The 20,724-nt window shown below is 36.8% G+C and overlaps 1 protein-coding gene across 12 annotated transcripts in view; it reads right to left on the bottom strand.

Annotated features, from left to right (window-relative positions):
- The window catches only part of LOC127623774 (MAP/microtubule affinity-regulating kinase 3), a 74,001-nt gene that overhangs the window by 29,892 nt on the left and 23,385 nt on the right, over nucleotides 1-20,724 (bottom strand). For all 12 annotated transcript variants that reach the window (XM_052098268.1, XM_052098270.1, XM_052098271.1 and 9 more), the window contains exon 4: nucleotides 6,496-6,544. In XM_052098268.1, coding sequence (XP_051954228.1) covers nucleotides 6,496-6,544 — 49 coding nt within the window. The remainder of the gene's footprint in view (nucleotides 1-6,495; nucleotides 6,545-20,724) is intronic.

Raw genomic sequence — 20,724 nt, 5'->3', positions numbered from 1 at the left:
TCCTAGGGGATAGAGCTAAAAAAAAAAAATGAGGGCTGTCATTTTAACATATTAATTTAGTGCGATTACTTACATAAAAATAACGTGTTAAACAATTAACATAAATTAATATTTCGCCCTGACCTGTAAATTCCTAATTAAAAGTACATCTTTTCCAACAATCTGAGCAATTCAGGCTTAAAGTACATGTAACTGTGTTTTTATGAACCAGATCAGCAGGGGGCAGTCAACATGCAAAGTCAACCTACAAATGTCTTAATTACAGTACAGTTGACTCTGTGAGAAAGAATTTTAACACTGAAAAAAACAACACATATTACCTTTAAACAATACTGCTATAATGTATTACGAAGCTCCACCAATTTTCCACAATTACAGTACCAAATATGAGAAGCATCTCCTAAACCTCTTCGAATCAGCTTTTTAAACACTATTTTACGAGCTGAAATCCTACAGCATCTTAATGAGCTGAAATCTAATTCAGTTCTCAGTGTGCCTGCAGTGCTGTGCTCTTCCATGATGACCTACAGCTGCACAGACATGCACCATCTCTCCAGGAAGGCATAACTGTAACTGAATGCTGTTTGAAGTGTGATTGACGTGCCAGGTTTCAGTAACACTATCCAATGAACTACAACATCAAACATATTCACAACACACAAATGCTAAATATAGTACCACCATAAATACCAGCAAAGAGCTTGACACACACACACACACACACACACACACACACACACACACACACACACACACACACACACACACACACACACACACACACACACACACACACACACACACACACACACGTTGTGTTTCCATGTTTTATGGGGACTTTCCATAGACATAATGGTTTTTATACTGTACAAACTTTATATTCTATCCCCTAAACCTAACCCTACCCCTAAACCTAACCCTCACAGAAAACTTTCTGCATTTTTACCTTTTCAAAAAACATAATTTAGTATGATTTATAAGCTGTTTTCCTCATGGGGACCGACAAAATGTCCCCACAAGGTCAAAAATTTCGGGTTTTACTATCCTTATGGGGACATTTGGTCCCCATAAAGTGATAAATACACTCACACACACACACACACACACACACACACACACACACACACACACACACACACACACGTTTACTTAGCTAGCTACTGTAAATGAGGCCATCCCATAGACTTCTATTGGATTTATATAAAAGCTAACTGTAATCAATATGAACTACTGCATTGAAAAAAACAATTAGCATTTTTTAAATTTCATAAAATTGTACTTGTGAATTAGTTTTACATATATGAGGAGATTTAGCTCTTTTGGGTACAATTTGTCCTGACAAAACTATATATTAAATATTGTCTTTTAACGAGCACCCAAAAATGTAAAGTTGTCATCATTTACTCAGCCTCACGTCATTCCAAACCCATAAGATTTTCTTTTTTCGAAAAGAACACAAAAGGAGATGTTAGGCAGAATGTTAGGGGCTGACAGCCTCAGTCATCATTCACTTTTATTGTGTGGGAAAGAGGCAGAATTTTTCAAAACTGTAAGGTTGATTAAATGACAACTTACTTTCATTTTTAATTAAACAATCCCTTTAATACTTAAATATTTGTATATTTTTTTTGATAACCTGTAGCAAAATTTCATTTGATCCCTCAGGCTAATATGCTTCTGTCACCACATTAACACGGTCCTATTTTGATACACACTTTGTTTGACAACCAGATTCACAAATCAACAACCCCCACATCCTCTCCTGCCAACACGTTCCAAATTTTTCCCCTCATGTGAGAAAAGGACAAAAAGTAGGTCATCTCCAGGGCAGTGATAGCGTGAGACCAGACACCATTCTCTCATGCAGGGTCCAAAATAAAGCAAAAAGCCATATGAGGCCATGCATTACAGTGATTTAACCATAGGTAAGGGGAACGGCAATATGATCAAAAGACACCAATGTTCAATAAACAGTTTAATTTATTAATAATAACAACAGACAATTACAATCAGAATAAAACATTCTTTATTTAAACAGTTCATTATTTTAATTACAGGACGCTTTGCAGATCTAAAGCAATGTAGCAACTTGCCAAATTAATTTAGACTATTCAGTCACAGTTGCGTGCTTATTAGGGTGATATCTCGATATTTCCCAGACTATTAACGATATTTGATATACAGTATATCTTGAAAATTATGTATTTACTCTGAAATGGCTCAGTTAAATTTTTTTTAAAAGGCATATAATAAAAATCTATTTAAAAATAATTAAGGCATATTTCCCCCCAGTTTGTCACTAAATGAACAAGGAAATTTTGATTTAATAATTTACATTGATATGCATGTATATTTATTATATAGTTCTATTTATATTTCATATACATTAACACATAGTAGCTTAATATATAGCATTATTTAGCTTGACATTTTTACTAAAACATTTTTTTATTTTTTTTTAACTCCGTTGAATTTTAATACTAAATTATTACTGTGGGACCCAATCAAGTTTATTATTACAATATAATACTGAAATATTATTATTTAGAGGATTAGACTTGTTATATATAGAAGTAATTTACTTCTGACCTAAAAGCTCCATCTTCACCTGAAGCTTTTATTTTGACACTGAAAGTGAAGCGTCAGTGTTTGACAATTTACTTTGTACCACATCTGTTGAAACGCCGACATGTCCTCCTGTACTGCCTTTGCAGATTCGCATAGTAACTTGTAGTGGTTACTAATGTTTGGATAGGCGTGAATGCTTGAACTTGCCATACTTATCTTTTACAATGCATATGAACTGCTCTAAAAGCACTAAAAATACAAATCCTGCACATGCACAGAACAGCATGTCTCCTGATTATTCTGAAGTGCACATAGACCATGTCTATCCATCTTTAGCCTTTTGAAGTTTAATAATCACATGTGAACAAATCGCCATTTTGGTGTTGTTTTGATTAATTGTGCAGCCCTGAAGAGTCTTGAAATGAGTCTACTGATGCACTCTTTATGAAACTTAATGGTCAAAAAGCACATTTAAAAATCATCGCAATATTCACGATATTGTAGGGCTGCTCGATTATGGCAAAAATCATAATCACCATTATTTTGTTCAATATTGAGATCATGATTATTTAACACAATTACTCATTGGCTTTGGAAACATCAAGCATTTATTAACTTTTTTTTAACAGTGGATTTCCTTGAACTTGAAATGTAAACTGCACAGGTAGGGGAGGAGGATATTGTCATATGGTAATTATTTTATGTTACGTATGGTAGTCAAATAAAGGAAAGCCTCCATCACCATCAATTACAGCAGGGGTGCTCACACTTCTATGGAAAGAGATCTACCTTTTCATCATGTTATTGCAGCAAGATCTACCATGTACAATAGAGGCTATATACATTATCATAAAACCAAAATTTCAGTAGTCGGTAGTGAAATTTATGATTCTCAATACCAGCTTCAAAACCACAACAAATAATAACACTAACTAATATGTTAACTATGGAAGAATAGTTTCAAGTTCGTAAGTAATCATTCATATTGGTAATAAAATAATAAAATAAACAGCAATGAATATAAATAATTAAAAATAATAGAACGAAGATTGTGCTTTTTAAACAGCTTTAAATGTTCTAACAGCAGTAGTCTATCAAGTATTCAAGTAAACATTCAGAATATAATGCAACATAAAACTACTACTGGTCTTCACTGTCGATTATAATACATTAATAGTGTTTAAAGCTACTAAAGTTACCCAGTCAAGAGCAGTGAGCATTTTCTAAATATCTTGTGATTGTTGTTTGATTATTATGATGACACACTAGACGGCAGCAGGTCTATTAGCTTACATTTACACTTACAGGTCCAGCATTTTAGTACAAATCTGCTTTTTCTCCACTGTTTACGTTCACTTTAGACATCTCTCTGCGTTTACATGAAAACCTCACCAAGACGGGCATTTTGGCGTAATTTTGAAATGTATTTGACCATTCGGGTGCGCATTAGCGCAAGCATTTTCAGCACACACACATATGCTGCCTGCCAATCAAACAGGGCGCAGCTGTTACTAGATCGCTAGAGAATTATAAAATTACGTGCTCTGGATTACTTTCAACAACCGAATAAGAATAATAACTTTTTAATGAGTGAAACAGGCCTAGGCTGTCACAAGTTGGTTATTTTTTCATTATTGTCTACCTGTCCGGTTCGACAAGTCAAATTCTCTTTCACTTGTCCCTGACAAGCATTAATGACGAGCCCTGATTAGATATTGTATTCAACATTCTACGAAAGCTATTTTTTCTGTACACTGTTTTAAAGGAGTTTTAGATATTATTTTGGAAAACAAGCCAAAAAAAGGCAAATGCCTTGCTATGCTAAGTTTATGCCCCCAACCACAGAAAAAAAGTAATTTTCCTTCACCGAAAAAAACAGACTTTCGAAAACTCTCTCTAGTACTGCATACTTTGGAAAACAATGAAAGGTGAAAATGTATCCGTGTTAATGTGGTCCTAGTCTCTGTGAAATAGCACCTGTCACAAAAACATGAAGACAACGTGATTTTGCTCATCATATTTACATTATGGTTTAACATGAGGAATATTGCACATACACCTGGGGGGGTATCATGAGGGTGAGTATAAATTAGATAATTTTCTTTTTTGGGTGAACTATCCCTTTATACCTGAAGATTGTAATTTAAATTTCAAAGTTGGTAAATTTTTTTATTTTTACTCACATTTGGCACATGGCAAGTGTTAATTTTGGACTCATGGATTCAGGCAACCCAAGGAGAAAGCATATTCTACATGCCCAAACATGTGCTGGCACAGTCCAAAGCAGATAATTGCAGATGGGAAAGCACGTGGAAGTGAAAGTAAGCATTGTCATGACAACCCTTGTTTTTCTCAACCCACAGGGTTCCAGATTCCTGGAAAAAAAAATTTTGTGTCCGGTGAAATAATGGTTGCAGATGACAGACAATTCACTAAAGGGCAAGTACAGTTCTCTGAGGTCATCTGAGGAGGTACAAATCTGAATGAAGGCAAATTATTAGGAAAAGTATGGGCTGTTGATGAGAGTTTGCAATTATCTTCCCACCCACTGCTGACACGTTACCTTCGCAATGATGGGTCATACACTTTACCTCACTCATTAATACATGAAATGTGCACACATGTCCCATTTAAACAAAAACACACAACTCAACACAAGCTTACACATACACACAATCACGCAGAACAGATATACTAGACAAGGTGAAAACAACAGCGTTTCTGATTGAAGTAGGACTGTTCAGACTGTTCCTTTTAATGAGCACGATTAAAGAAACGATCCACCAATTCTCAAACGAGTTCCTAAAAGTGTGTTTGTGGAGTATTTTACATATTTTTATAATAAATATAAGAGTTTCTTTAAATTCGCACACTTTCATGTCCCAGGGGTTGATTTTTGAACTTTTTGTTATATGAAGGTCAAATTAAAACTTTAAACCAAGTCTTTGTTTTATTTTCGGCACTTTTTCAAATGATTTTTATGTACATATTTTATTGTTTTATCCTTGTCCCAGACCTTCAATATTAAACTGAAAATCCATTATAAAAATACAAATTATTAAATTTTTCAAACCATGATAATCTTAAACAAAGAGTCAAATAAACCCTTTCAATATTTGTGTGGAAATTATCAATTAAAAAATAAAATAAGACTGTCTCACAGTTGTAGGCAGCAGCCATTTCACCATACCACAAGATTTTGTCCCTTAAAAAGTTTTCAAAAAGGTAGTGTACTTGCTAACCAAGTCGACAAAAGTGTCAGTGAAAACTGAAGAGCATGCTTGATTAAATAGGAGACCATTGATGTTTGAAGAAAACAAAGAAAAATCAAGATAAATAATCACTTGTGCGCAGAATGTTTTAATTGGGCATAATTTCCAATCAAGCTGTTTTTTTGTCAAATCATGCAAAGGGTGTGAAAATATTATTTAATTGTGTGTGTCTAGGATACATAAAATGTTAGCTTTGAAATTATTTTAATAATTCAAAGCTAACATTTTTTATTTAAAAAATTTTAAAATATAATTTCCATCAGGGAATTGTATTAAACACAATATAAAATTTGAACTGTCGGGAAATGACACGGTGGGATTTTTTAAAAAATTTTTTTTAAAGAAGTTCACAGTGCTAATAGTGTCCGTTATTATATATTAATATTATAAAATATAAATTGTTAAATCTGGCATGTCCAGACCATCAGATGATGGATGCTCAACAATAGAACACACAGGAGCTTGTGCGCTTCAGGGAGGAGCTGGCTGCTAGGCTGAATGGGAGTCGTGTATTGGCTCTGGGAAAAGCATGGAGAGTTCCTGCACACGGGATTAGGGAGGCCTTTACGATAGCCCGCTTTGTGTGCCACATTCCAAAACATCTCCACAGACAGACAGACAGACAGACAGATCAGAATACTGTAGGACAACTTACCAATATTTGGATGATTTAGAATCTTCATTATTCTTACTTCCCTGAAAAGCTGCAAGAGAAGACATCAAAAGCAAAATTAGAAGATGGAGGGAATTTTTTCTTTTTACCTTTTTAAATCATTCGCTAGGTGCAATTTGTAATATTACTGTAATAACAAACCAGACAATCTGAGGTACAGTAACATTAACTGAGGATTCAGTGCAGGTTATACACTGAAATGTAATACCTTGGTTAGGGATGTTAATGAAAGATCAAAACTCAATTCATTGTCATTAATAATTTGATCGATTAAGCTTAAATCGCTCGTCGATATTAATTTTAGGATAAATGTCTTCTTAAATCAAGCCAGCAGATTTTAAAAAGGCTGTCTATACAGTCACCCGCCACTAGAGGGCACTTGCGGGCTGCACGTCATTATCCGGTTCACAGAAGAGGCCACACAGATGTGAGATGAAGCGGCTCAATGTACTGAAAACTGTGTTAGAGTGTTTCTCTTTAAATTAACATTAATGTTTTCTGCAAACACTGTGATAGTGTGTTAAAGAACATGACAACAAGCACTTTTGATCTTGTTTCATCCCAACCTACAATTGTCAGCGATTGCCCGGAAAGCACGAAGCTACATTCAGCTGACATCTCACAATCTTCACCTTAGAAATCATATGTTAAATACGGTTTACACAGCGTGTTATGATTTAACTTAATTTCAAATAAAAAAAACAAGTCCAAGGGACCGAAATATCGCACAATGTTTTAATGAACTCAAATATGCATTAGTGATATACCTTGTGTACAAGTTATTTTTAACAGTAGTCTAATTCAGTAACAGTAATTAAACAATTCACAAATTTGTACTATTGTATTAAAATACACGGAACTAAGAATATTTGAAGAGGAAAAAGCCATTAGTGTATTGATGTAAATTATATTTAAACAATAGGGGCTACATGCACATATTATTTGGAGTCCTCCATGTGCATTTTGCGATATTAAGTTTACAATTAATCGATTAATTGATCGTTAATTTCCACAATGATCAATTATGGAAATGTCTGAAAATTGACATCCCTAACCTTGGTTTATGAAACAATACTAATAGTAATGCTTGCCTTAACAAACAGCACCAACTTTTGAATTGGTGGAATTGGTTTCCAAATTTGTCATGTGATGCTTCCATAGAATGCGCTGTGAATTATTAGAGGGACAATCGCCCAAGAGCAATCTGAGGTTAAGTACACAATGATGACGCCTTGTGACTATTTTAGCTGGAATCGAAACCACAACCTTCCAGTTGTTAGCCCTTGACTTCTACCCCATACATCACAGTGCCACTAACATACCATGTTTAAAAAACAGAGTTACATAAGAGTCAGCATAGGGATTGTAAAACACATTCTTTCATCCTTTTTTTAATGCCAGTCTTTCAAATACATTCTTGAATGTTTCTATGTTCTACTATGACCCCACAAACCATCATGTCCTTAAAGACCTCTTGATGCCCTGAAGGAGGCCACTGTGCTATGGCAGCTGTCATTTTTACTTAAAACACCAACACTCATACTGAAGAGTGATCTTAAACTGCCTCAACTCAGAGAAGAGTCAGGGTCCACACCAATAAGATTCCCTTCTTTGTCAATGTCCTGCAACAAAATGTCTTGGTGAGATATCAATTAAAAATGGTCAGTTTGTGTGTCAAAATTTGAACCTAGTCTCATAGAATGAATGCTACTATAACAAAGTTTTTGCAACCTACATTTACATTTATGCATTTGGCAGATGCTTTTATCCAAAGCGACTTAGTGCAATTATTACAGGGACAATCCCCCTGGAGCAACCTGGAGTTAAGGGCCTTGCTCAAGGACACAATGGTGGTGGCTGTGGGGTTTGAACTAACAACCTTCTGCTTAGCAGTGCAGTGCTTTAGCCCACTACGCCACCACTACTCCAACCTATTACAGTATGTGCCGAATTCTACATTTCGTTGCAGTTTCCTGGTGAAATGAACACTAGAGGTGCTACAACTACAAATCACTAGTACAATGGCTGACTATGACAGACTTATAAGGCTTACTTAAATAGTTGATACTGCCAGATGATGAAAAACTTCAAGCATTTCTTTATTTGCAAATTTGTCCAACTGGTATTTATTTATTTGTTGGCTGGCAATTAGTTTTTTGAAGACTATTAAACAATCTGAGAATTACTTGAATTTATGAGATTCTATTCATTTAAATACAGTATTTGAACAAGTGTGCTAAACGGCATATACGTTTTGCGGTGGTATCGGGAATTGAAAAATTTCACTGTCATGGGTATCATGACAACCGTAATCTTTAGCTCACATTTACAGTTCTTTTAGATTCGATTTTCCATACAACTAAGTTCTGTTTGCACTTCTCCTTTCCCTCTCTTTCCATTCTCACTGTATATTTCCATACCACCTCTGAAATGGAACACTGTAGCATTCAAAAACACTTTAACACTTCAGCAAGCCTCCTGACTCCTTAACCTTAAAACACACGCCACTAATTATTTTCAAGAGTCTAGTATCTACGTCACTCTGACGCATGTAGTCACACACGAAAAGTCTGAAAGAGACTTCAATAGTCAATGCAAAAAAAAATAAAAAATAGCAGCCCTTAATGCAGGGCAAATTAGGCTCTTAATCACTTGGCAATGTTCAATACACAGCAATCTATACTAAAGAACGAGTACAATCACTATTCACATGCTCTCTCATATTTCAGAACATGCGGACACTGTGGCGGTGTCTGAAAGCTGCTGACTCACAGCCTAGTCAGTCACTGACTTATTATATAGCATTTTGTGTATGAAAGCCCCTAATAAGAAAACTGGTTTTGGAGGCTTCAAAAGGTACCATAACGGCGTGGCTAATGATCTAAAACAAGTTCAAGACAGCTTTAGAGACAGCCAAGCAAATATTTATTGACATTTCTTGGATGAAATGGGAGTCTTTGCTGAAATTTTTTTAAATAAATAAATGTACTCTCTCAACCACTTCTACATACATTTTTCCACCAACCACTGAACTCTAGACGCAGAATAACCTGAGCTGACCTCAAAGTGGACATTTCTAGCCGTTTGCCCTGAACTCAAGCACTAGATTACAGTAGGTGCCCCGAGCAGGGCACATCCAAACCTGGACATCTAGTTGCCACATCAACAGGCCAGAGCGTAAAAGACTAAATTTAGCCATAAACACAGTCTGTGACTTTGAATACGAACACGATACAATCATACAATCCTCGTCAGATGGTGTAGTTGAGGGCTTAATCAAGTACAGGGGAGTATGCAAGATTGATAAAATGAATGTTAATTGGTAGAAAATAGCAAAATCACACCAACACTGTAGCAAAAATTGCAAACCTAATATAAAATGAATGGAAAATAAAACATCTCGTTCTATTTTGTAAAGTTTCATTTCCTATTTTGCCATTTACAAACTGTTGTTTTTCATTTAAAAACCAGAAAGGTCGAGTACTGAACTGTAGAGATAGTGTTGAATCATACTGGAGCATAAAGTCAAGCACAACAAGCAACAGCTGATATCTACACAACAACACAACACAACCTGGTGGTTCCACAATAATCATGCCCCTGATAACAGGCTGACGGCATTTAATCTGGCAAAACAGATTACAGAGGCCACGGTCTGGGGCTATTCCTTATGAGGATGCTAGTAGCACATGCTCTTAAAAAAAAAAAAAAAAAAAAATGCACTCAGCAGTAGGTTCTGCCCACAGCCACAAATTACAGAACGCTAATTAAAGGCAGCGAGGTCTCCGCTAATGAGCGGAAGCCATCCAGACAAAGACGAGCACAGAGTCTGGAGTGGAGCTGCTCTGAGATTTTTTCTTAAACATCAGATGTTTAAGAAAAAAGTATGGCCATGAAATACGAACAAACTAAAAATGTATGGTAGGCCTGCACAGTACGAACAAGTAAGAACAACGCACCGATGTATCAGCCACCACTTTTTATCAGCCAATAATTGACCAAGTTATAACCAAGCATATCTGTCTTAAAATGCTGATATTGAAAAACAATGGTTTAATATGTACATTTAAAGCATTTGGTAAAGTTTATAATTTTTTATTTGGCAGTGTGTAATATAAGGAATAACCTACCAAAATCAGGGACACCTGAAAAAGTAAATCATGTTGAAGCGTAAAATGAATTTGTAATGTTTTTGATCAGAATAGCAATAGATCCAATCCATGTTCAATGGAGTAAAGTTAATTGTTAGCTTTTGTACCTCTTTGTACATTTTTGTAAGTATAATTCTTAAGCAAAACAGTGATCTGCTGACTAAAGCGGAGTAGGTAGATGGTATCAGTCTATAGTCTATTATTAAATAGAGTGTCAGTCAAAAACATTTCAGGGCATACAAAAAGCATGTAAATACCAAGGAAAAATAACTTTCTAGGTGAACTTTGCTTTCCTTTTTAAATAACACCGCAAACGAAGATGCCATGCTCTTGCATATCAAGTGCTTGAGGTTGTATTGTTGTGTAGGTTTGCTGCTGCACTGAGAAACGTTCTCTAAATGCATGTATGCATGCACTTTTAATATAGACAGAATATTTTCCGTTACGTACATACAAGTACTTGGAGTATTGAAGTATTATTTAAGTATTTTCATGCACAAGTGTGCTGCAGTGCACATGCTCATCATTGTGGTGCATCCAAGCACAACAGCATCAAGCATTTTTGTCCATGTGTGAACGTTTGTGTGGCAGTATTAAATGTGTGGTTTTCTCATGCCCTGAGGTGGTAGCTACTTCCTGTGTTTCACTATGAATGTACTCAATGCTGTTCGGTGGGTACTGCTGAATAATTCACTTGAGTTGAACAGTGATAATGCTCCCCTTTGCCATAATTGAAGATCCGCTACCTTTTCCTGTAGTAGTGTCCAATAAAATCAGTTTTATTTATTTCTAAATTCAGTTTCCCCCAAAAATTCTGGTTTTCTTTGTTCATTTACTCACCCTCATGCCATCACAGATGCGAATTCCTTTTTTTCAAAAATGTTTAGAAGAATGTCTCATCTCTCTAGGTCCTTAAAATGCAAATGGATGGTGGCCATAACTTTGAAGCTCCAAAAAGCACATAAAGGCAACATAAATGTAATCCATAATACTCCAGTGGCTAAATCCATGTCTTTAGAAGAGATATGATAGGTGCGGGTGAGAAACAGATCAATATTTCAGGGCTCCATACTAAAATTACTAAGGAGCCATTGGCTCCTATATGGAAACATTTAGGTTTTATTTGTCACATCAAAGAATTGCTTGATTTGGATTGTATAAAAACAAGATAGAATGCCTAAGACCACTGATATAATCGGGTGTTTAATATACTATATAGCTAAGTGAACTCATTGACGACTGATTCACTGAGAAAGTGACTCGAATTCAAACTCCAGAGTTCAAACGAGCTCTTTCCAGGTGATTCATTATAAAGACTCCATTCAAAAGAGTCATTTGTTCACGAATATCGGATATCATGGTTCATGTGTTTATTTTTGTGTGCAGCCAGTGAGCTCATATCAACAACAAACAGGTGAAAAGCGTCTCGAGACACACTGGTGGTGCACGCTCTAAAGATGTATTCAATAACTCATAAGATGATATCTGACGAAACCGCATATGAAAGCACGCATTCCAACTGTCGGCAATGGCGACAAGATTTTAAATTATTGTTGCAATCACTTATTTTTGTTCGCATTTGAGACCATTTTAAATCGCAGCCCTGTATTTAAGTGCTTTTTTACTATAAAAAAAGGAAAAGTGGTGAAAGGTAGTGAATTTAGCAGTTAGAACCGACTTCATTTTTCATTGACTCAGTCATTACACAGCCTGCATGACATACTTGCTCTTCTCAAAATCCACATTTTATTTGGGAACATAGCTCAACACATGCAACACCTTGCCACAAACAAAACTCTCCAAAACACAAAAACTGACAAATGTATTTCTACTTGATATTTAATGACAATTAAAGGTGCAGTTCAACCAACAAAAACCCCATTCAATTCTGTCATCTTTTAGCTACTCACCCTCATTGTTGTTCCAAACCTGTATGACTTTCTTCTGTGGAAAACAAAAGGATATATTAGGCAGTCTCGGTCACCATTTACTTTCATAGCATCTTTATTTTTTGTGAATGGAGACATCTCCCTATGTGTTCTGTGGAAAAAAAGAAAGTCATTCGGGTTTGAAACAACATGAGGGTGATTAAATGATGACAGAAATTTTAGGAAAAGCCCTAATTTGACAATCCAATCAATTGTGGATTAATAAAATCAAGTCACGTCACGGCCTACAGTTTTTTTTTTCTCATTGAATATCTTGTTTCATTTGAATATATGTCAGTTTATGGAAAGTAAAACGGGTTGACTTAAAAAAGCCTGTCTTACACATGACAAGCAATAAATTAACCAGGGAATTCAACTGAGGTTAAGAACCCCTGAAAAGGGCCACAGAAACATGTTAAGTCTCATAAGCACAAACAGGTCTGGGAAGCCACAGAAAATGGCTAATCTCGGATTAGAGCTTCTGAAGTATGAAGCTCTAAGTGGCAGAAATAGGTTTTTGTCTGTGCCGTGTTATTCACTTACAAAAAGCAGAGTAGATTTGCTTAATCCATTTAATGCCTAAAAGCATTAAAATCTTCAACCTCCCAGTTAAACAATGTCCTGCAACTAATGTTACAGGCTTTGTGGCTGAGATCATCCATGACGTTCCATCATCGAAAAGTCATCCAATGTCTCAGTGCTGTCTCAGTGCTGTCTCAGTGCTGTCTCAGTGCTGTCTCAGTGCTGTCTCAGTGCTGTCTCAGTGCTGTCTCAGTGCTGTCTCAGTGCTGTCTCAGTGAATCAATGCTGCAATTTCTTTCAGCTTAAAAACATCTTGCACTTAAAAATGTGCAAAAGCTTCACCAAAAAGTTTCTTGATCATCTAATAAAAATAACAGAATATGAAGGAATATAAATATGGATGAATAGTCAATAGTGAACGATTTAGATACAGTATATACAGTGAGGAAAATAAGTATTTGAACACCCTGCTATTTTGCAAGTTCTCCCACTTGGAAATCATGGAGGGGTCTGAAATTGTCATCGTAGGTTCATGTCCACTGTGAGAGACATAATCTAAAAAAAAAAATCCAGAAATCACAATGTATGATTTTTTAACTATTTATTTGTATGATTCAGCTGCAAATAAGTATTTGAACACCTGTCTATCAGCTAGAATTCTGACCCTCAAAGACCTGTTAGTCTGCCTTTAAAATGTCCACCTCCACTCCATTTATTATCCTAAATTAGATGCACCTGTTTGAGGTCGTTAGCTGCATAAAGACACCTGTCCACCCCATAAAATCAGTAAGAATCCAACTACTAACATGGCCAAGACCAAAGAGCTGTCCAAAGACACTAGAGACAAAATTGTACACCTCCACAAGGCTGGAAAGGGCTACGGGAAATTGCCAAGCAGCTTGGTGAAAAAAGGTCCACTGTTGGAGCAATCATTAGAAAATGGAAGAAGCTAAACATGACTGTCAATCTCCCTCGGACTGGGGCTCCATGCAAGATCTCACCTCGTGGGGTCTCAATGATCCTAAGAAAGGTGAGAAATCAGCCCAGAACTACACGGGAGGAGCTGGTCAATGACCTGAAAAGAGCTGGGACCACCGTTTCCAAGGTTACTGTTGGTAATACACTAAGACGTCATGGTTTGAAATCATGCATGGCACGGAAGGTTCCCCTGCTTAAACCAGCACATGTCAAGGCCGGTTTTAAGTTTGCCAATGACCATTTGGATGATCCAGAGGAGTCATGGGAGAAAGTCATGTGGTCAGATGAGACCAAAATAGAACTTTTTGGTCATAATTCCACTAACCGTGTTTGGAGGAAGAAGAATGATGAGTACCATCCCAAGAACACCATCCCTACTGTGAAGCATGGGGGTGGTAGCATCATGCTTTGGGGGTGTTTTTCTGCACATGGGACAGGGCTGACTGCACTGTATTAAGGAGAGGATGACCGGGGCCATGTATTGCGAGATTTTGGGGAACAACCTCCTTCCCTCAGTTAGAGCATTGAAGATGGGTCGAGGCTTGGTCTTCCAACATGACAATGACCCGAAGCACACAGCCAGGATAACCAAGGAGTGGCTCTGTAAGAAGCATATCAAGGTTCTGGCGTGGCCTAGCCAGTCTCCAGACCTAAACCCAATAGAGAATCTTTGGAGGGAGCTCAAACTCCGTGTTTCTCAGCGACAGCCCAGAAACCTGACTGATCTAGAGAAGATCTGTGTGGAGGAGTGGGCCAAAATCCCTCCTGCAGTGTGTGCAAACCTGGTGAAAAACTACAGGAAACGTTTGACCTCTGTAATTGCAAACAAAGGCTACTGTACCAAATATTAACATTGATTTTCTCAGGTGTTCAAATACTTATTTGCAGCTGTATCATACAAATAAATAGTTAAAAAATCATACATTGTGATTTCTGGATTTTTTTTTTTTAGATTATGTCTCTCACAGTGGACATGCACCTACGATGACAATTTCAGACCCCTCCATGATTTCTAAGTGGGAGAACTTGCAAAATAGCAGGGTGTTCAAATACTTATTTTCCTCACTGTATATATATATATATATAGGCCAATAACCGACAGTTCCAAAAAGCAACAAATGGTATCGATTAATCGGTAAAACAGACAAATCGTCTACCTCTACTAAAAGCCATAAACCTCCAATTTCTATAAAATAAATGTTTCGTAAACAAAGGCTGTGGAGGGGGACGTGGTCGCGTGTCTGTCAGTGGGGAGAGAAGCAGCAGTAAGAGCCATCGGCTGGTGATTTTTGACTCTAAACACCTGTGCCTCATTTCAGTGATAGCGGAGACAGGATTTAAAAGTCCGGTGGAACGCCAGACCGGGAGAGAGAGTGTGTACACACACACACACACACACACACACACACACACACACACACACACACACACACACACACACACACACACACACACACACACACACACACTGCCAGACCGAAGCTGTATGCTGAAAAGCTGTTTGAATAATTTAATTATTGAATTTATGTTCACAGTTATCATTGAAGCTGTGTGTGAAAATTAAAGTTCTTGCTGGGAAGCCTATTTTGAGTTAAGCCTTGAGAATAAAAGAATACACATGTGGACTGTGACGCCAGCTCCCGCTTAGTTTTTGCCACCCACTCTTAGAACTCCTACACAGGCCTTGTCAACACCAGCTTGTGTTGATGACCCAGAGAAGGAAAAGAAAAAATGCAAGGTCATTTCCAGAGGTAAGTTAAATAGCCCCACCCACCACCGTACATAAACCTGTGCTGGTGACCGTCAATACTAGTAATTGGCAGTTAAATAACAGGAGTACTTCTGCAGTCCACCAATCACCCACCACCCCTTTTCTCAGCAAGATTCATAAACAAGGAGTCACTCGTCGAGATGCAGTGAAACAGGTTTGTACAGATAGAGAAAAAGGTCAATCGTACACAAAGTCTTAACAAGTATGGATGGGAAGTTGGCATAGAATATTTTTGGGAAGTTGTCCTGCATAGTGACATACTTTATTCGTTTTTAAATATCAAATTGCTAATTCTTTGTGATTACTTTGCATGCAGCTTTTATGAGCTCATCTTAAATGCGAGACTGCATGGAATATTTAAAGTTTTTAACAAAGCATGTCGTCACACAGCAGGTCCATTTAAAACCAAATTAACTGATTGAAAAAAATGGTGACAAAAATACAAACCTTTCCATAATCCTTCATATAATTACACATACACAATAAAAAAAAAATTGACATGTGTTTATCCATTCAGATACACATTTGTTGCATGTGTTGCAATAGTATGCAATGTATGTGTGGGGATAAAACTGACACACACACATAACAAGGCTGTCAGCTGAAAAGCCTTTCTGTTCTCAGGGAGACTTCATGAGGAACAGGCCAATATCCTGACATCACTCATTCTTTCAAGCTGACAATCAACAGTTCAAGTACAATCAGTCATTCCAACAGTGTTTTTCATGCCAGAGCCTCTTTAAGGACAGACCTGATAAAAAAACTCAACAAAAAACACATTATAAAACAGGCAATAAAAAGAATTGTAGACGCGACCTATAGCTTTCACACCACAAAGCTTCCTCCACAGTCAACTAAAACCATTTACTGTACATTCAGTCATCCATTTGGAAGAAATTTCATCTGATGCGACTAACAGGGCATTCAAGTTTTATCAGCAGGTGTGCTTCCAGGGTATTAAACCCACGATCTTAACATTGCTAGTGCCAGTTTATTGAAACCAAACTGCTAAATTGGGTCATTCAATCATTTAAATTGTTATGGTGATACAAGAACGACAAACACATTAAAATAAAATGCTAAAAAAAAAAAAACTTGGCCCTATACATACATACATATATATATATATATATATATATATAAAAAAAAAAAAAAAAAAACATTTTTTAGTGTATAAGAGGAACCATCTCTGTTTTTGCACTATGACTTTAATATCTTTCAATAGACAGAGTGGCTGAACCACCAACCACAACAGGAACAGGCCAACACAATGCACAACACATGCTAAAGATGCATGATCTACATTACACCATATGACTGAAACAATATTTTCCTATTTACATTATATTTAAGTGAACATCTAAAGCTCAGATTTAGTTACTTCTCATTGCTACTTGAGTTGAAAGAGGGACACCCTGCCCTTCAGTATGCATGAAGCACTGCCTGCCTGAATACGATGACATTTGAATATTTAGTACAGGACCAAGTGAAAGTGGGACACGCTGACACAATCAGGTAAAGACAATATGAGGCAGGTTTAATGGGGCAGATCACCCAAAAATAAATTTCTGTCTTCATATGCTCACCCTCATATCGTTCAAAACCTATGAGACTGTTCTGTGAAACACAAAGTAAGACATTTAAAAGTATTTTGACAGAAAGTGAACAGCGACCAGGGGCTATGCACCTTCAAAGTAGTCCATACCACCCATGCACTTAATTTCAAGTCTTCATAAGTCATACATTTTGTTCAGGAAAAGACTTAAAATTGAAGTTGATATTCAGTGATAATATAGCGCACAAGTCGTATGGACTACTTTTTAAGTGCATTCATAGAAGTTATTGTACGTTTTTAAGCTTGACAGCCTCTGGTAACCATTTACAATTCATTGCAAAGATCAGTGTATACATTCTGCTAAACTTCTCCTTTTGTGTTCCAATAAAAACAAATAAAAAAGATACTTATTTTAGAACCAAAGTTGTTGAGAATATGATGACAGTTTTCATTATTGGGTAAACCATCCTTTTAAGTGCTTTCTGTATCACCAGGTTTTTATTTATTTTCTGAAATATCTCATTTTCTTTTCCCTCTCTTATTTATCCAGGCATTCATCCAGGTCACTGGTACAATATATATAGGGCTTATAAAACAACTAAGTTTTACATCACTTAATAAACAAAGAGATTATGGGAATGAGCTCTCAAAAGCACGAGGTAATCCAAAACCAGTTTAGGCAGCACGTACAAGTTGAGACACTAAAAGGGAGAATGACATGCAATTAACTGAGCATCATAATTACAGAACATTATAAGATTTGCTTAAAGGGAACTCTCAGCTGGCCTAATTGGCCTGGAGCCCACTTTCCCTCACCAGCGTGTTAACATGTTTGTCTCCAACTTCCTCTACGACACATTTCCCCATTTAAAGGTGCATTCAAATAGCAGTCACCGTTCCACATTCTGGTCCACATTTAAGAATACGAAACACTCTCAGATTACCCATGAAGAGAGTGAAAACGAGTGTTTAGAGTGCCTGCACAACAGAATGCCTGCCTAGTTGTCATGACATATCCCTGTTCAAAATGTAGGGCATGCTTAATCTAGTTTTAGGACTTTATATAAATGACAAAAGCTACAGTATACAATAAATACTGATGATCGAACAAGCACCAAGCATCTTTAAAATGCAATCTAGACATGAGTGGTTGGCAATGCCAAGGCATTGTTATGTGGTTGCTAAGATGTCCAGAGTGGTTGTTAACTCATTGCTATGCAGTTGCTAGGGTATTTTTGGTGGTTGCAATGTCGAAAGAGCCCATCCCCAAGTCTCCATAATATTCTGGTCTCTTGATTTTGCTAGAGTCTTTTCTAAAATGTAAAGTGGAAAAAAAGCTGCTGTAATTTTCTCTCTTGCTTTCAGAGTATCAACGTATTACCAGAGATATAATTCTAATTATATTAGACAGTTTTTATGACAGTAAACACTGACATGCTGAAACAAAGCTTTATAGACTCAAAATAGATAATTTAAGATCTACATTTTCTCATCTTTGTTCCACAAGATTGCGCATCTAGGTTTAGAAATACAGTGCAGCAACACTAGTGAATCAGCCTGCTTTGATCACAACCAACTGTCCACAAATCACTCATTCAGCCAGACGCGTACACAAAAGACGAAAATAATTAAAAAAGGTAGACTAAATACAGCCGAGCAAATAAAAAAAATCTGAAAATAAACAAAGATCAAAGAGGCTAAACATCTAATCTGACATCCCAGATGGAAATGCTTTATAACCGAATAAACTCTCAAAATTCGTTTAAAACTTAATGCGCTTGGCGAATGTGGATTTTTGCTTTAGTTAAAATGTGCAATGCAAAATGGAAACAGCTTCTTCGCAAAATGATGACATGTTTTGAACATTTGTGCTCGTGTTATGAGTGTGCAATGTCTTGATGTGACTGGCCCAATGAAAGGTCTGACCTTGTTTAACCCACAGCTTGACGTTAAAGTGGGTTCTAACATTTCGCCAGAACAGTTTTGAGAGAGAGAGCACTCCCAGGTGTGCGGAGGCAGGCTATGGGCATCACAGCCATATTTTAGCACTCAGTAAATTAAATATTACACTTATTAAGTAGCGTTTCCTTTATTATTTAATAAAACAAGGTACAACTGCTAAAACCCCACAAATAAAACTCTCCCCGAAGCAATGTCATTCAGATGTTCCATCATGACAAGGCGTCTTCCTCCAGATAATGCCAATGACGTTGTGGATAGAAATGAGAAACTGCTTTAAAATTGTTCAGGCCATCCCTCTGTGTGTGTACATGTGGACCAGAATGAGGGAGAGAGTATGTCCTAATATGACTGTGGCACATCCCTAACTGACTCAGGGGATTAGACTTGCTATCTGAAAAATTACCATAAAAAAAGCCCATCACATAGATCCCTTTAAATAACATGATTTTATCTTTCCATCTCTTTCAAGAATGTGTGAATCTCAAGAAAACTGCCAAGAAATGTCAAGCATCATATATATATATATATATATATATATATATATATATATATATATATATATATATATATATATATATATATATATATATACATATACATATACATACACACACACACACACACACACACACACACAATTCAGTACACCTCCTATCATAAGCTAAATGGTAAATCTGTCTAAGGCATGACACTTTGTCATCTTCTGTCACTGACTTTGTCAGGTCAAATCAGTCTGGCAATTCTTTGTTGACCTCTCTAATAACCAGGTGTGTCCATCTGCAGAACTGCCCCTCACTAGAGTTTGTGGCACCATTTTGAGTAAATCCTAGATACTGCTGAAAATCCCAGGAGTTCAGCAGTTACAGAAATACTCAAACCAGCCCATCTGGCACAAACAATCTTCCATGCGATAATCTAATCAGCCAATCGTGTGGCAGCAGTGCAGTACATCAAATCATGTAGATATGGGTCAGGAGCTTCAGTTAATGTTCACATCAACCATCAGAATGCAGAACAAAATTGGATCATTGATTTGGATCATGGCATGATTGTTGGTGCCAGATGGGCTGGTTTGGGTATTATTACGCACAACAGTCTCTAGAATTTACTCCGAATGGTGCCAGAAACAAAAAACATCCAGTGAGCGGCAGTTCTGTGGATGGAAATACCTTGATGAGAGGTCAACAGAGAATGGCCAACTGGTTCGAACTGACAAACTCTACAGTAATTCAGATAACCACTCTGTATAATTGTGGTGAGAAGAATAACATATCAGAATGCTATTCTGAGATGCGGGTTGGTGCCATTTTGGCGGCACGAGGGGGACCTTTATTAGGGAATATT

This window comes from Xyrauchen texanus, chromosome 30 (assembly GCF_025860055.1).
Source record: "Xyrauchen texanus isolate HMW12.3.18 chromosome 30, RBS_HiC_50CHRs, whole genome shotgun sequence".
NCBI classification, from domain to species: Eukaryota; Metazoa; Chordata; class Actinopteri; order Cypriniformes; family Catostomidae; genus Xyrauchen; species Xyrauchen texanus.
The sequence above is the reverse complement of the archived record's forward strand: the minus strand, read 5'-3'. Positions and strand labels throughout refer to the sequence as shown.